The sequence below is a fragment of the Antrostomus carolinensis genome, unplaced genomic scaffold, assembly GCF_000700745.2.
Source record: "Antrostomus carolinensis isolate BGI_N321 unplaced genomic scaffold, ASM70074v2 scaffold18118, whole genome shotgun sequence".
Classification (NCBI taxonomy): domain Eukaryota; kingdom Metazoa; phylum Chordata; class Aves; order Caprimulgiformes; family Caprimulgidae; genus Antrostomus; species Antrostomus carolinensis.
The window spans coordinates 5,309-22,904 of NW_010332471.1; the positions used below are offsets into that span (position 1 = coordinate 5,309).

Below are 17,596 nucleotides of genomic sequence, written 5' to 3' on the forward strand. Positions count from 1 at the left end.
TATAAAGGAAAGAAGTGGGGCTACTGGTGAGCGGGAGGACTAGGAACTGGGTGAAGTACCTCAGGGAACACCCCCTGACCCCTGGTGATGCAAAGGGCTGATGGTTCTGCAGGCTCTAGAAGCAAGGACAAATATTCCTGTCACTCCCCTGGTACCATGTGTAGCAATCTGGAGCCTGCTGTGGTCAGTGGTCCCTCAGAGAACGGAAACGCCACTGATGTTGGCACTGAGTAATGCCACGGCCTCAGAAGCGAGGGAGTGGGATTTGTCCTGTAGCAATTCTCGGTCATCACGGTCACCACTGGAATAGCCACTTGTGAGGAACAGAAAGGTGGCAACTGTCTGCTTAAGGCAGCAGCTGCTGCATAACTGTTCAAACCCCTCTTGGTTTTTACTTCATCTTTCTGCAGGACTTCCCTTGTCCATGGTACAGGATTGCAAATTCCTCCAGTGCCAGGAGAGGCCAGTGAGGAGAGCGGGATGCTCCACCTGAACAGCCTGCAGAAAGGGACCAACAGGAGCTCCTGCTCACTGGCCTTCCACTCTCACTTGCCCAGGCAGTGCTGTGCCCAGGAAACAGCGAAAGACAGATGGCAAAGCAGCAAAGGAACCACCATGTCAGTCCAGTCATTGGCTGCCAAACCCTCCTTCCATCTCAGAAGGGCGGCTGGGTGGCTCTCCTGAAGGAAATCAGCTCGTTAACAACTTGTAGTGGAAAAGCATGGCCTGAAGGTAAGCCAGTCCTTAGTTTTATGGCCACCTTGGTTCCTCCATCTACCCATTTATCTCCCACTCACTGCATATTATCTCATACACATGCAAGACTTACTGCACAGACTTGTAAAGCCATGAGCCTGGGTAGAAATCTGTATATGTTGTCCTTTTTCTTTCATTGTCATTTGTGAGTGACATACCCCATGGGCGTGGTGGGGGAATCACGTATACAGCGTGCACAGCCATGTGTGGAATTTACTGCTAACACTGTAGCTGCTGCCTCTGTCTCCTGTAGAGAATATTTTAGCAGGGAGGACGGGAGAGGGACAATATTGCCACAGCTTTCTGATCTTTGTATTTCATGTGACTTGGGGAGGGTATCTCTATTGGTATCTGGCTACTACGCTTGTGGTGGCAAATCTTGCCACTAAGTCATGAGACTCTACTGTGGTTTTTGGTCCACATGTCCCAGCCCAGTAAATACACCTGTCACCCCATCATTCCCTCATCTGCTTGTTTCTACAAGCACCTAACAGGTTTATGTCCATTCAGGTATTAAAAAACCATATTCCCAGGCCACTGCAAAGCTGTGCAATTTCTAATTTTTTTTTTTAATTTTTTTTTTTAATAAGGATCAGGATAAACTCCAGCAGTCTTTTATCACTACTTATGCAGCCAGAGGAGGCCAGAGGAGAACTGAGCAGCAGGTTCTACTGGCTGGCAAACAAAGGGTGACCACAACGACTGCAGGAACTTGGTAGATCCTCAGAGGCAGAATGCAGAAGACCCAAAGGAACTTGCTGATAGGAGGACCCTTCCGATTCCTGCCCAGCTAGTCCCCAGTCTGCTTTCTAGGCAACTGACAAGTAGAAGGAAATAATTCTGTACTAACAGCTCTGGGACAAATGCCAATTTGCCTGTAAGACAGGAGGTTAAAGGTTGTTCATGTGATTAACACAAATTCAAATTTAGGGCGCTCCACGTTCACACGGCTGCCCAAGGAGTGCCAGGACTGACTTGAACGCTGATGTAACATTCCCAGGAGCGTAAGTGCCAGTCGTATTTGAAACATAACTGGACTCACAGCAAATACATTACAAGAAGCACAGTGAGACAACCAATGTTACCAGTATACTTGGTAACTTCAGCAAATCAGTTAGGCAAAGATAATTCTAAAGTTTTTATGTTTTTTTTTTCCTATTTTTTTTAAAGCTTTAAAAAATTGTATTTTTTTCTTATACATTTTGCTTATTATCTGTTGAAGCACTTAAGCTACAGTCCAAGTCAGCCTTTCTCTCTCTCTCTCTCTCTTCCCTCACCCCTCAACTCTTCTTTGAGGAGATATGGATAAGAAAAAAATGCAGGTAACTTCCTCGTACAGCCCTGCTGGGCTTTGTGGGGAAAAAGCTTCAAAAAGGATAAAACACAGAAGGCCCTAAACCCAGCAAAATTGTATTGGTCCTGTGTTAAGAGAAGCTGAATGGTATATTTATAACCATGTACAAAGTGGGAAGGGAATGAGCATTCTGTACTTGGTGGTTAGTTTGGCTCTTCTTAGAAACACCTTCTTACAAAGATTTTTGTGTTTTGTTTAATCAGAGCAGCTTACTTTCATCTGCAAAGCCAGGGCAAAACCAGTCAAAGCAGCAGCTCTGTTCACCATTGCCTTTCTTTGCAGAGATATCAAAAGACAGGACTTGAATTGCTTTAGCCTGGTGTGTAACTTCCATTTTGCCCTCATTTAAAGCACTATGATAGTATGAGGTAGTTCAGACAAGAGAACACTGCTGCATAAAACAAGTTTTATTTTTAGTTAAAGGCGGTGGCAGACGGCTCCCTCAGCGCAGCCGGCGGGCTGAAGATCTGGTGATGGGAGTTGTTTTGGTGGGGGTTTCTTCATCTTTTAATTCTGCCCATAGCTCTAAGAGAGTAAAACGTGTCAATAACCCGCACTCCCCTGCCTTGAACAGAGAAATCTACAGGCAACTGAGGCAGCACTCTGAAGCCCTACACACCTTCTGCCCATTACCAAAGGAACATCCCTGATGGGCCAAACCTATGGTATTTCTCCACTTTTCCCTTTTGAGCATACCTGTACAATGCCTTACCGTCCTCAGAGTTGTCCTCCTCGTCACTGGAGAAGGTGAGAATAGCTTTTTTGGGTGGCAGGTGCTTTTGGGCACGCTTAGTGCTTCGGAGGGCACGAGGCTGGGGCGTGACAAAATCTTCATCCCTGTTGACTGTGCTCAGGTGCTGGCGGCGTGAAACTGCCAAGAAAAAAAATCAAATCTGAACAAAACAAAACAAAAAAGAAAGGCAGCAGCCATTCTGTCTGTAAGGGTGAGGAAAAGTCCCCAGGTGTCCCTGCTGGACTGCAGGATCAGGGGGAAGGCTGCAGTCTCACAGAGGGAACATACCTCCTGTTGGTTTCTGCTTGGCTGGCTCTGGCACTGGTGTTCCACTGCCTTCCTGGCATGTCTCTGCTGAATCGAGCCCTCGGTTATGGGAGGCAGACAGCTTCTGCTCCAGCTCTTCAGCAAGAGCCTGATGGAGATGCAAAACAGTGGGCAAAAAAAGAAGAAAGAAAAAAAAAGAGGTGGTGAGGGGGAGAGAAAAGTATTACATCCATAGCAGAAATGCCATCAAGTTCTCTGATAAATTTTTGGGAGTGAGGAGTAGCCTGCTTAAAATGGAGAACTGCAGGGCTTTCCAGTCACTGTGTGTAAAAGCAATCATTGTCCTGGCCTGGACACTTGCCCCCCATCCTTACTTTAGTCTCAGGTTTGCCACCCGCTCTGCGGAATCGAGCCAGCACAGTTTGGAAAGAACTGTAGACAGCTGGGTCTTGGAGCTTGTCTGCAAAGCAGTCAAAGTTGTCCTGCAGCTTGTGAAGGCCCCGTTCCGAGAGGGGAAGCAGAGTAAGGCAGTAGGACAGATCCTGATATTGACGCTCAGTTCTGGGGAAGACAAAGATTGCCATTAGCTCTTAGGAAAAGGGGCGCATAAGGATGAGCACACCCTACCTCAAAGTACCGCACAGGAGGATAAAGAGCTCTGTGCAGGTGCTCCTGCCCTGCAGAACATGAGCTTTGGGTTGTTGGACTTGGTGTCTTCCGACAAACACGAAGGCTTCACTGTTAAAGAACGCAAGTTGCTTGTTTAAAAAGCGTCAAGTTTTTTCCTCCTAGCTGGCAATACTGCACTCAATACGATGAGGACTCTTCTTGAAGGGCCTTATTTCAACTGAATAACCAAAAAACCCCGTCTGCTCATTTTTGCGCTTGGGATAGTTTCAAGCAGAAGCTGTATTTGATGTTTTCTCTCTTTTTCCTGGCCAGTTATATAAAGAAGGCTATTTTCATTAAGATATAAAGTGAACAAATAACAAGCACTGTCCAAACAGAGACAGATAGAGAACAAAGCTGCAGCATCCAGGTGTTGCCACATCTAAAATCTGAATGATATCTGGCATGTTGCTATGTTTAGAACTCCAGAAATGCTGAGGCGGCTGATGGTGGCTGCAAAATCTTTTCTGATAAGCTCCAGTTTTAGCCTGGAGCGAGAGTCTTGCTCTAGCATTACCGCTAGTGTGCATTGAACTGATCATCTTTGTGGTACAGAAATACTAGAGCATTTTAGTAAAGGCTAAGCATGGCTTAACCACAGATGGTTCTTTACAAATGTGTGAAGAGCTCACTGGTGTTCCTGGGAGGCAACTCTGGAGAGAGGGGCCACTCTCCACTCCAGCTCAGGAAATAAAATCCAAATATTTCTGGGGAATATGCAACTCCCTGAGGCAGCTGAGCAGGTCATGTGCCCAGGCAGATACAGCCAAAATAAGCAGACACAGCTTAAACCTCAAGGGCAAAGCTGTAACGATGGAGAAGAAAAAACACAGGAAAGGAGGAAGGCAGCGTGCACCAAATCCAGTGGAAGGTAAAATTGAGATATCACTGATAGTACATGACAGAGATGATAAATTTCTATTGTCTTCTTGGAGTAAAAAAGAAAAAAAAAAGTGTACATCTGCATCAGTGCCAAGTTACAGGTTGAGAAAAGGAGCAAGAACATAAAAATGCCAAAACACAGGAAGCAAAACAATATCCCAGATTAATGAGGTGGCTCCTGCAGAACATACTCTGTAATCAGCACCATGAGCCAGGCACACACACCTTGCAGAGTAGAGCAAAGGCCTAAATGTGGAGCTGCACAAGCCCTCAAATAAGAAAACAGTCTCAGAACAGAGTTAATACTGAGCAGCACACACACACAGGACAAGGACAGGCTCTATCAACTAGATGAGATCAGCCCAGGCAGGACTGCAGGGGAAATCCCAACTTCTCAGTTGAACACAGGGGTTTCTTAGCTGAGATGCAAGGGAATAGCCTGTGAAGGACCACAAGGTGCGTAAAACCCACATGTAGGATGTCTCTTTGCTCAGATCTAAATTGTCACAAAACCTCTTCCCTCAGAAAGGAGGGAAGGGAGAGGAGCCAGTCACAGTGTAATAAGACCAGAAGCCTTAATTTATACATATTTATTCATGTATTTTTAGGAGGAGGATAGGAAAAAAAAATGCAAAAGGGATCTATCCAGGTTTTGTCAGCATTTGTCACTTTGCCACGTGAAGAATATGATGAGAACCTGTTACAACCACTGTATACAAGCTGGTTTCTTCTAACAGTTCCTAAGAAGCAGACTTTCTTGTCAGGAAAATTAGGATTACAACCTACCTGGCAGTCCGGAATCGCTGACAAAGTTTCTCCACCAAACTCTCTGTCTGTTTGTCTTTTGTAATATATGAGAAGAGATGTCTGCAAAGGAAAAAGAACAGCAAAGTTGAGAGCCCAGAAAGGAAACCCCGTTTCTGCCTACACCATGGGATGTTTGCAGCTATCCTGTCCAGTGATGGGCTGGGTTGTCCTCCAAAAGAAGACAAGAGAGCTCTGCGTGCCTCAGACTTGGTTCAGGAGAAGCTATAAGCATATTTCTGTTTCAAATAGTAATCACAGTTCCTGTTGGGGGACAGCTGCTGTGACACACCATAGAATTAAAACAGCATGTTTGCATAATAGCATCTGCCCAGAATGAAACTCAGAAACCTAGCTGAAGCCCAGACCCTTGCAGTCTGGAATGAGATGTGCTAGGGTGTGTGCGGGGTCTGAGGTAGGAGGAACGCCAAAAAGGCTGCAGGTCGACTTAATCAGCTCCTTCCATCCAGTTTTAAGAGCGTGCAACACCTCCAGACAACCTCCTCACTTCACAGGCTGCACTGGCAGAGTGGTGTATCTGACAAGCAGACCTTGAGGGGAGTAAGGTGTATGCAGTATATTTTTTTGCCCCCTCAAAACTGTGACTTTTTTTCATTATTAGTTTGCTGAAGATGTGTTGCTGTATTTTGGATCAATGCAAAATTAAGCATTACTTTGCACTGAAGTGGGAACAAAGCCTAACAGAACTTAAATGCTAACCTGAGCCCACGTTTTTCTTAGCTTACTGAGGACTTTAACACAGTTAAGTAGTTCTGCATTTTGCGTGATGTCCTCATAGATATCACTTAACTTCAATTTATTAAGAAGGCCCTGCTGGCCTCCCTTTTTCTTGTACCAACATTTCTGCTAACTTAAGCTCAGTCAGGTTGCCATGGGCCTTGATATAACAGCTCTAAGCACATCCTTGTGCAGTCTTTGTTATGTCTACAACCACCACACCAAGCTTCTTTTCTAAGATACAGAACAGAGACTGTATCCTCAATAGTCCTTCCTTTGCATTTGTTCCAGCATGAATTCATCTTTCTTTAACTTAAGTGACTAGAACTGTGGCAACATTCCAGGCAAGGTCTCACCAGCACTTCCCTATACATAAACCAGAAATAACTCAACTGCTAAAATAGCAAATGGAATGCATCTCAAAATTCAGCCACACCTTTACAAAAGGGGTTAAAAAATTTCTGAACATTCAACCTTATGCTTTGTTCTGCCAGTTTTCATCTGTTACTGTAACTCTCTCATTCTCCACACATTAGTCCTTTACCAGTGATGCTCCCCCTACTACTCTTGTCTTTTTTAAACCTCCCTGTTCTTCACTTTGTCAAGTATGCCTGGAGCATAAGCTGCTGCTTCCTTCCTAGCCTATGCTTTTGTCCACCACAGTTTCCAAGTTAAACTGGATCCTCTCCACAATTGAAGCATTTTGTATAGTGCTACATGGGGAAGCAGTTCAGTTTCAACCACTCTTTCTCCCCCCACCCCCCTTAAAGGATACAATGTGGTGTGCCAACTGATGTCAAGTCTTCTTTAAAATTAATTAGCTTTAGACCAATTTGATACCTGTCAACTCTGTTAAATCAATACTGCCTTTTCTGTTGTTTACCAGGCACCTGCAGTTCTTTCCCTGTATGTTATTTTAAGTCAGAAAAGTCCATCTATAGCTGTCTTAACCACGCTAATCACACCTTAATGCAAGTGTTCCACTTACTATTCTCTGGGCCTGTGGTAACACCTCAAATTTGACATTTATTAAAAATTGTACTGAAAATTCCAGAATTATGACCCATTCTTTTATACATGCCTTCTTGTTTCTCTGTGATGGTTTGCTTCCACTTCAGACACTAACTTCCCGTTCGACATGTGCTGCCAGGAGGCACATGCTGTATTTCCCATTACTTCACATCACCCTCCTTACTGAAAGCTGAAGCAAAACATCCATCTACTTTTACAGCCATAAATTATTTTCAGTCTCAGTTTCAGCCTCACTAATAGACCTTTTCTGTGCTTTGCAATTCCTACCTGTCCAAAATTCCATCCATCTTCCTACACGCACTGGATCCTCATAGCCTAGCTGAAAAATCACTGGAGATGTTATTGTTCTCTTCAGCCACAGCACTATTTTTGTTTTGTCTAACACTCCTCTCTGCAATCTACTGGATTCAGAAAAACCCTCATGTGGTTAAGTTTCAGGTATGGGAGGAAAACTTCTGTAATTTACCACTAAAGACATTCTTTGTGCTGTCTATGAGCACCCAATACCTTCAGACTGAAATATTCCAATACGTCTCTATACTATAGAGAAACACTTTAGAGGGAAATAAAACCAAACCAAAACAACAAAAACAACCCAAATCAAACCCAAATCTGTGACTTTAACTGCAGCTTTACTAAAATTGCTTACAAAAATTCAGTAGGCCATCATGACAAAGGCAGCAGAGTCTTTAACTCTGTTGTGTTCTCCTCATGTTGCATATCCATGTTCCCATGCATAAACTCAACTGTTTTCTTTTCTAGAAAGACAGTAACTTTGAGTGAGCTAGTGGAAACTTTGTGAAGTCTCCTCACCCCCAACTACGTGGCTTTAGGATCAGTTCTCCTCAGCATGACTCCATTTCAGATACAGACTGAAAAAGTCAGATCAAGGAGAGCAACTGAAAAAACATTTTGTATAATGTCACTGTAATTCTGTTCCCTGGATCTGGCACCCCCTTTGCATAAACACAGTGCTGGTCAGAAGAGATTTCTTTACCCACAAAATACCTCATAATAATGTGGAAGGATTCCTCTTGTATGCCACAGTTAGGATCTGAGAGATGACTGATTATGTCTGGAAGCAGGTTATAGATGGCGTTACCCTGTGCAGAATACAAGGTTCTACATGAGATACAGAATTATGAAGGACAGCTCGATTCAAGCCAAATAAGTTGCCCACTTAAAATTACCTCCTTTCTCCACACCCCAAACCTACTGACTGAAAACATCAGCTTTTTGAAACGAGCTGTGCACAGCCAGGCAAACCTATCCAGGACTACTTAGCTGAAGCTAAGGTAGAGGAAAAAAAAAAACAAACAAACCAACCAACAAGCTAACAACAACTGCAACCCTTGGTTTGCAACAGCTTTGTTCTTTGGCAGACTCAGATGCAGTTTCTTTGTTTTCCAATCTTATCACAACTGAACAAAAAAGGTTCCTGGTAAAGGGAACTTACACAGCAGTTCAGCTCAAGGAACTGCCTCCCACCTTGCCTGAAAAGGCCCAATCCAGAGTCCCCTTCCTACTGCTTTTACATGGTTTGTCATAGACACTGCAGAGGAAGGAAGTCAGTGCAGTCAGGTGGCTGGCTCTGCTTTGAACAGGGCAAGCCAAGACACCAAAGCCCCAGTGTCACTGCAGCTTCTCAGGCAGTCAATCTCAAACTCTGAAGGGCCTGCAGCAACTTTCATGTTGAATTAACAGTGCGCAGGGGGTAACGACGCTGCTCCTGTTCTTACCTGCTTGGCCTGTAACTGCTTCAGTGTAAGCATCTTAACATCACACAGCCAAGAACAACTCTGAAAGGTTTCAGAGATGGTGCACTGCCTGAGCCATAAGGTCAGGGAACTCTGTCCTAAGGCCTAAAGCTGCAGAAAACTTGTGCTCAACCCTGTGCTAGGCGTACACAGGAAAGCAAAGGGACAAGGCACTGGTTTGGAGCCTGCCTTCCGATGTGAACGGATGAGGTCAAATTCAGCAACATCAGGGCTGAAACAAAATGTGTGTTGTGAAATTTCCTTTATCTACACTCATTTAGGCAACACAGAATGACAGACAGCTGCTTTACACCACTAACACACCTTCTCCAGGACTCAACTCTTGTGTCATCGACACAGCCTCCACCAGCTCCTGTGAGCTCAGGTCCCCGAGCACGCACTTGCCTTTTTGGAGAGTTCACTGAAAAAGTTCTGAGCCACTCCCATGATTGTTTCCTCTGGGTCTACAAGCAGAGTTGCCATCTCGCTCACTTGGCCTTTCACCTTTACCATGTCTTTGAGGATGAGGTGAGTCATCACCAGTCCAGCATTCTGCCTCACGCTTGGGCAGGGGTCCCGCAACCTGACAGAAGCATAGAGTTACCGCAGAAAGCAGCTGAGTGAGTATGTCTACATTACTGATACCCATGACAGCCTACTCCACAGCCCAGGTCTGTGATCTCCCTGCACTGACACCTTCAAATTTGGTTTCCTGGGTCATTCTCACCTTTCAGAGGCCCAGTGTCACCCTTCCACAGAGCTCTCATCACCTGTCCTCTCCCAGCAATGAGTGCAGCTTTACCTGGCATAGAGATGTGATGTCCAAGGCTCCACCAGGTTGGGGAAACGGATGGCCAGATCTCCTGCTGCAATAATGAGGTTGGATCTCACACCAGGCAGAGGGGATTTCTCCATTATAGTGAACAGCAGGCACAAGTGGGAGTCACAGAACTCAGAGCTGATGAGACAGGGTACAGAAAAGAAGGTGTGGATACCAAAATCTCATCTCTCAGAGAGCAGAGACACACACAAAAAATAAAATCTATGAACACTCATTTGTGTTTGTTGTCTCCATAGGAAAGGAGTTGCAACGTTTGCTTGTGTTTCCCAGCAGGAAGGCTGGGAAGAGCACACGGGGACAGCCAGGCATTACCTGATCATGCAGACTTTGCCAAGAGCCAGGGCTGCTGCTGCCAAGAGCGCCGAATCGCTATAGAGCCCGGGGTTGTTACAGATCTTGAGCACTAGTGGAACAAAGGCAGAGAACAGGTGCTTCCCTAGAGAGAGGGGATGAAGACAGCAATTATGGGAGCACTGTTTGTGCACCCCTCTTTAAGAACAATTACTTAATTTATCCCAGAACTCCTGCAGTCTACAGAAAGTGGTTGACTCATTGAACTATTGAAAAGCCACCTGCAGAGAGACAGAGCAAATAAACTGCCACTGGTCAAAAAATGACAGTGCTTCCTTCTGAAGGAAACAGCCTTTCTCCTTTGGGATCTGTTCCCCACCATCCCTGTTCTTTCGCACAGGCAGATGGAGCCAGTGCTCCTCGGTGGCAGTCACACTTACCGTCTAGAAGTTCTGTCTCACAAATACTGCGGATGAGCTCGGCCTCGGTGTCATCAGCCAAGGCTCCCACGAGGCCCAGCTCCTGCTCCATAGTGGTCTCGTTTCCTGTGCTCTGTGCAGAAAGGAAGACTTTAAAAAGGTGACAGGCAATGATAAACCCTTCCTTCACAAGGTACTCTTCTCTTGGGCGAGAGGTGCATCAGTGTTACCAGCAGCATGACTAGAGTTTAGAACAGACTGACAAGAGAGTTTTTTAACCCACTTTTCATTGAAAACCGAAGCTGTGAAGGGTAGTCCAGGCTCTGCCAGTCCACATGCCACACAACACCAATGAAAAGAAAGCCTAAGGTACTGAAGCTACTAAGCTAAGACAGATATAGGACATATCTGCCATCAATACCCGAGTCCAGCACAACTTAAGGGACATGCAAATTCTAAAAGCAAGAAGTCCAAAGCAGCCTTTGAACTGCTGGTCTTGTAAGCAAGATTATGGGAAATCTTACAGCAAGACAAAAACAACACAAGGGAAGAAAAGAGACATGGGTGTTGCACGGGGATCAAATCTGCATCCAGCTGCTGCTTCTTGGAAAATCTCATAGTAACCTCCTCCTGTGGGGACATGGGAGTGACTGATAAGCAGGGTGGATGAAGAAATGAACTACAAAGTTCTCTGGACATAGCAGTGTAGGCATCTAATAGAGACTGGATACCTAAGGATGCCCAACTTTTTTCTCAGTTCTTACCCAAGAAAGTCTCACTGCACTCTAGAAAGTGTTCTGAGGTAGACCTAACCAAATAGGGTATTTCTATCATACAGGTCCCATTCAGAAGGCTACTATTAAAGATAAGAGAAAGGACAAGACCTTCAAGCCCTATGGACCGAGGTTCCAGAAGCCCTTTTCCAAAACTCAGGGCACAAATGGGTGTTCTTCACCACCAGCAGCAATTGCTGAAGATTGCACTGGTAAGAAAGGAGGTGATGAGTGGAAAGGAAATGTTTGCCTGAAGCAGGAAGATAAGCAGGATGTCACCCTTCATTCCCTACCCTCTGCCTGTTCAAGACCCAAGAACAGCATGAGAGTTTTATTGAACAGGGTCACTCAAGGACCTCAGCTCTCCCTGTCAATCCTGACCAGCACATGTCCACTCCTACTCCCAGAGCAAGCATTACCCTGGACCTCGTGCATCCTCAGGAATGCATTCTCCAGAAGTTTGCTGTGGCAGTAGAAGAGCTGCCCATTGGAAAAAACCCCGCAGTTCTCACCCGGGGTCTCTGCTTCTTCTTGCTGCTGTCAGGACACTTCTTGGTTTTCTCTTCCTCTCTGAGGATGCGGCGTCTGCGTAGCTCTGCACTCACTGACACTTCCAAATATGCTACCTGCTGCACTGCCACCTGTCCCACAAGGGACACCAGGTGCATCAGCAGGAGCGTGGGGAGACTGTTAGCACCATCGGAGACTCTGCTTGGAGAAACCTCTGGGTCTAGTGGAGAAAAATTACTACAGTTCAGTGTTGATCTAGACCTCTTCCCCCATCAGTTACTGCCAAGCCTCACTGTATAACCCATGCCCATGCTCCACAGACTCCTTCCCAGCACTCGCACCCTTCCATGCCAACACCTCCACTAGCCCCTCAGCTCTCTTCTCCTCTGCAGTTACTCTAGGCCACCCCATTGCAGCACTGGAAACCATGGGTACAGATTTCCTTCACCAGCTGTATTCCTCACCAGCTTCTTTCTGTCCATCAGCCTCCTGCAGCTTCTCCAGAGCTTGCTGACTGCACATGTGCAGGATGTGAGCACATATCTCCTCTGCCCCCTCTGCTAGTTGGTAGATGAGTGTTACTGCTGCCTCCATGAAGGGGATCCAGTGACCACTTGGCTGGGCAAAGCCTGAGGAGAGGACAGAGCCATGTACCACACGTACCAGCGACAACACAGGCTGTCTCACAGCCCAGCTCCATCTCCTCCAAACCTGCTGCTGACTTGAGCTCACCTTTACTCAAGGTCTCACTCAGGCACCCGAAGAGCATATGGTCCTGTGGCAGTCGAAAAGGTGTGTTGTTCTTCCCCAGTGCTGGCTGCAGAGAGAACAGATGAGTTATTCTTACCACATGAGAGATCCCCCCATGCCCTGCCCGGTGCTTAACCTTGCTGTGTGCACAATGCTGATCAAAGCCACGCTAGGCCCATGGCAGGGACATCCAGCACTGCCCTGCAACTCAACCCACAACAGGGACGTGACTGTCACTTTTGAAGGCATTGGTGGCAGTACCGGGTGGATTTAAAGCTTGGCCAAATGATGATCCCAGGCCAACCCAGACAGTTCCACTATTTCACCTTAAATGAAAATAACTCTTGAAATCTAAATATGACTTTTAATATGTGATATTATTTACTCATTTTCCACAATGAATGAAGAGGGAAACCTTTAAAGCACCTTCAGAGTTATCAACAGTAAGTCAACTAGATGCTCTTCTTAGGGGTACTCCACAACCACAAGATTTTGTTTAAAAGCAAAAATATAATCAGTACAAATCACAGGAGATAGCTCTGGATCCAACAGCACCTCACACTTAGGCTGTGGCATTCGCTCTGTATCAGTCTCACCACATTTTAGGTTGGGAGCAAGATAACCCAGAGAACTACTAAACCCAAGCGTGACAATACCCGAGATATCCCAGCACATCTGCAGCTTCCTGATCAAGATATACTTGACCAAAACACACTACTCCTTGAGGATTTACCAGCTTTCAGGAGCTGGAAACTATATTTCTTAATTCACTACAATCCTTTGCTCTGTGCTGAACTTCCGGTTGTGAGGGGAGGGGAAGGAAGAGCTACCACAAGTTATTCAAGTATCTACAGTTCAGTCCCTTCTCACATACAAACTTAACTGCAGAGTTAAGTCAACCTAAAATTGAATTACAATCATCTTCAGAACATTTAAGAATGGTGTAATACACGTTAATTCATGAAGGTCCTGCAGTAACATCCTCAGTGGAAGGGGCAAATGCGGAATGATGGTGCTGTGTGAAGAGGGACTGCTTTTATGCTGGAACTCCTGAACCAAAATGCCCTAGATGATTGAGTCAAAAAAAAAGAACATCTATTTCCCCCCCCCCCCCAAGTGCATTAAAAAAAAAAAAAAGTCTAAGTTGTTCCCCAGACAAGGAAGCCATTGACTACCATGTTGTTGTCAGTACAACATGGACAGGTTTGAAAACCTTTCATATTTTATATTCAGCTGTACAGCTGACAACTGTCAATTAATAGGGAGGGCAAAAGAATCACACCACCATAAAACATTGTAGAGGAAAGGGCTTTATGGTTGAGGGAACACAAATCAGCTTAGAAGTGGGAGCCTGAGGAAGGGAACTGAAAGAAAAACAGATTTTCTTGTGCACTGAACTCTTTACTAATTGAATTCAGCTTGTTGCCTAATGAAAATTCTTTTATTACGTGTTCACTCATGTGTGCAAAGTTTTCCAGACAGTGCTGCTGAATGGCCTCAACCTACTTAATTTCAAAATTAGTAAAAACTTAATCACTTCTCTCTCTTCTCAATGCAAACCATTTCCCCCCCCTTCTTTGTTTTTGGATAACACTGTTTCTAGATGACCTCAAGAACAAGCTGAGTCTTACCTTATGGTTACCAGCAAGTTTGGAGATGGCATTGCATACTTCTTGAGCCAGGCAATAGTCTTCACATACCTTCTCAGACAGCCCAACTGTCACCAAGACATCCAGGTTGCTACCTATGATCTCTGGCTTCCCTCTGTGGAATGGAAGGGATGGGGGTATCACACAAGTTGCTGCTCCAAGCTCACAGAAGTATGCATAACCAATAGAAATACTCCTTGTGCCTTGCAGAAGGCAGTGGTTTGAGTAAGAGGGGGAAAAAAAAAATCCATCCAATGACTCAAGATATAGCTATATGGGCAGCAAGCAATATCCCACAAAAGCTGGTATAATCCATACTCCACTAAGAAAGGAGGTTCTACAAAGTGAACAACACAGCACACTGACTCTTCTTTCTTATCAGAAAGGAGCAAAACTTAAAAGGGTAAGACAAAGAAAAATGCTGCAAAATAGAGAAGAGTCCAGCAGCTCAGGATTGGTGATGTGTGATGCTTCCTCCCCTACTGTGGGAAACAAAACAACAACAAACCCCCCCAAAAACCATCACCCACACACACCCCTCCCTTTCTGTCTCTGAAAGTTAGAATTATTCAGGCCTGGTCTGAGGAACATACAATGAACTGGCTGAAGAAAGCAAGAACTGAATCTAATGTACTTAAAAAGAGACTCTAAAATGGGCACCTATAGGACAAAAGCAAAATCACCTCCTTTAGTAGATTTGTGAAGGTGATTGTGGTGGTTTTGCTCTTTTAGCTTGCAGCCAAACAGTTGCTCTCTGTTCTGATTTCATACATGCACACTCATGGACTCAACACAGGATCTCATGGGATACCTTGGAAACCAACAGTTTTCTTTAAATCCCATGATTTTAGAAAAGGATATTAATTTTAAGATGATGTCTACAATTCTGCTGCAAGCCCGTGGGATGGGGTGGTAGAAATACCTTGGAAGGAATATCTAATACTCAAATGGCAGAATTGTCAGTAAGCTCCAGAAATGCCTCCAACTCTAGAGCTTAGAACTTTAAGATCATCCGACTGCAGGCACATTTTTGACTGATGAAGGACTGAAGTAGGAAGAGCAAGAAGAAATCAGCAGGTAAACTAAATGCCAAAGGGTTATGGGCTGGGAAACTAGGGAAACGAAAACCTTACAGTGCAATTACACTTTTTTCTCCATGCTAAAGGCTCTACTAAAGCTCCATGCTACATCTCTACTCAGCAGCTTCTCACTGTTCTTATCCCAAACAAGCTGCAGAGCTGCGACACGGTAAACTCTGAGAAGGGATAGACATTCAGTACACAAAGAAAGTAACGTTGTCATACTCATTCAGAGACCGTGCTGGTGGGATCCAGCACAACTACACTGAATTCCAAGCTCCATTACTCCATGACCTGGTTACTAATTTTGAAACTGCAGAACAAAGGGTCAGCTGATGCAGCACCCAGAGTTCTTCGATAAAAATCAGCTCCTCGTACATCCTCCCACTCACAGGATTAGAGAGGGCCCTGGGCTCACCGTGCCATCATCCCCAGCAGTATCACAGCAGCACGTCGTTCTAGCGATGAGCACTGAGATTTTTCTGTGAATCGCTCCCAAAGCAGCTGGATAACAGCAGGCTTTATTTCATCTTTCTGCACAAACTCTGAAACCTGGAAAAGAAATGCAATAAAGCAAGCAGGGAGAGGCAGAGGAGGATGGACTTCAAAGCAACAAAGACATTAACTGCAATGGCTACCCTTTTAATATAACAGACATCCAAGATCACAAATACAATCCAGGCAAGGCAAGTACTTACTATTTCTTCTAAGCACTGTATGGTTGCTAGTGATGCATCCACCATGATGAGAAAGAGAGAATTCACCAGGTCCTGGGCCTTGGCCCTTTGAAGAGGGAAAAATAAAATAGAATAATAAACAACAACAACAAAAAGATAAAGAAAAAGCAAGTGTTACAATTACTCTCCTATTCAGAGAGCTAAGGACATCTATTAGATAACAGAGCTAATCCCTGGGGACAGGAAAACTTCCCCCTCCACAAGGTGGAGTTCTCCAAGTCACCCAGCTCAAGTGCCAATAGGCATGACACGTCAAGAGCCCAGTGCCTTGCGCACTGCTGGTCCTCCCCATGCTCAGAGACGCAACTGGAGGCACTTACCAGCCACTTCCCAGTTTGCTCTCAACCACAAGTCAAAGTACTGTTCCCTAGAGCATAAGAAACTGAAAAATCTCTTGATGAACAAATAAGACCAGAGCTCAATATGCAGGAGAGTTGTTTCCAGGCAACACTATCAAGAAGAAATAAGCAGCAGTGTTTTTCTTTTTATCGCCCTGATGGTACAAAAGAGGGTGAGGTGTGGTGCATCTCACCAGGGATCGCACGTATCTTAGTGAATGTGTATCCAATGGGATTTGCATGTGGGCAAGTGCTAAGAAAGAAGAGCAAGTGCCACAGCAGAGAGGAGAAACAGCTCCTCTGTAGCGTGGAAGACACAAGCATGCAAGTGGTACCCAGCTCCTACCTCCAAATCCTCAATAAGGATCAGCAACAAAGATCCCTTTAACATCCTCTTATCTGCCACAGGTAGAAGTTTGTTACAAAAAGATTTAAGGTTGGTCTGAATGAGATACAAACAGAAGCGTGTGTGAAAGCACCCAAACAATAACAACAACTAATCTTGTATAGTGTGAGAGATAAAGAAATGGTGTACATTGAAAAATCAAGGACAGAACTGACAGTAAGAAAACCATTAAACACTGAGGAACGTGTTGCTTCCATCAGCAGCAGAATGCCTACACTCAGATAAGGGCACAGCGTACGTGACTTGTCAGCTAAAAACCTGAGCTCTGGCAACAGAAAGACAGCCCTAGCTTTAGACCACGCTGTGTACCATTCCTCACTGTCCCAACAGGATGAGCAACTGCAGCCATAAGGAATCCAAAATAAGGGAGCAGACACTGGGCAACAACTTTGCCCACAGAAAGTGAAGCACACAGGTCTCTCAGACATGCAATGACTCCATAAAAACAGCTGACTCCCAAAGGGGCTGAAATAGCCATCCAAAAAGTTACTTCATTGTTGCAAATCAAGAACCCCATTGACATGACGGACACTCCTGACACCCCTTGTTCCCTACCACACAGAATCCCTACCCAGATCGATGGGCATATCTTAGTGCAGTGCTTTGTACGAGAATGAAATTTATGAGAAATTTAAGAGTGAGTGCCTGATACCAGTTTCACTTAAAATAATTCTCAACTTCTCCTTCCATAAAGTCTTACATGGAGTTTTGCTGCATGAATTTCCTACACCTGAACACTATGATAAACTAAGAGCAGAAGCTCAGTAGTAGGTCCCACAGGATGACCAGGATACTCATATATATATATATA

The 17,596-nt window shown here is 45.0% G+C and overlaps 1 protein-coding gene across 1 annotated transcript; it reads right to left on the minus strand.

The window, feature by feature from the left end:
• Nucleotides 1-2,502: 2,502 nt before the first annotated feature.
• Nucleotides 2,503-16,087, minus strand: LOC104529277 (condensin complex subunit 1-like; the record flags this gene model as incomplete). Its single annotated transcript, XM_029086375.1, has 16 exons — nucleotides 2,503-2,635; nucleotides 2,823-2,981; nucleotides 3,132-3,258; nucleotides 3,485-3,671; nucleotides 5,448-5,528; nucleotides 8,244-8,338; nucleotides 9,398-9,575; nucleotides 9,795-9,950; nucleotides 10,146-10,269; nucleotides 10,565-10,676; nucleotides 11,829-12,046; nucleotides 12,291-12,455; nucleotides 12,559-12,643; nucleotides 14,208-14,340; nucleotides 15,723-15,856; nucleotides 16,003-16,087. Coding segments are annotated over 16 exons (2,122 nt in total), but the record flags the coding sequence as incomplete, so codon positions are not given.
• Between the last annotated feature and the right edge of the window lie 1,509 nt (nucleotides 16,088-17,596).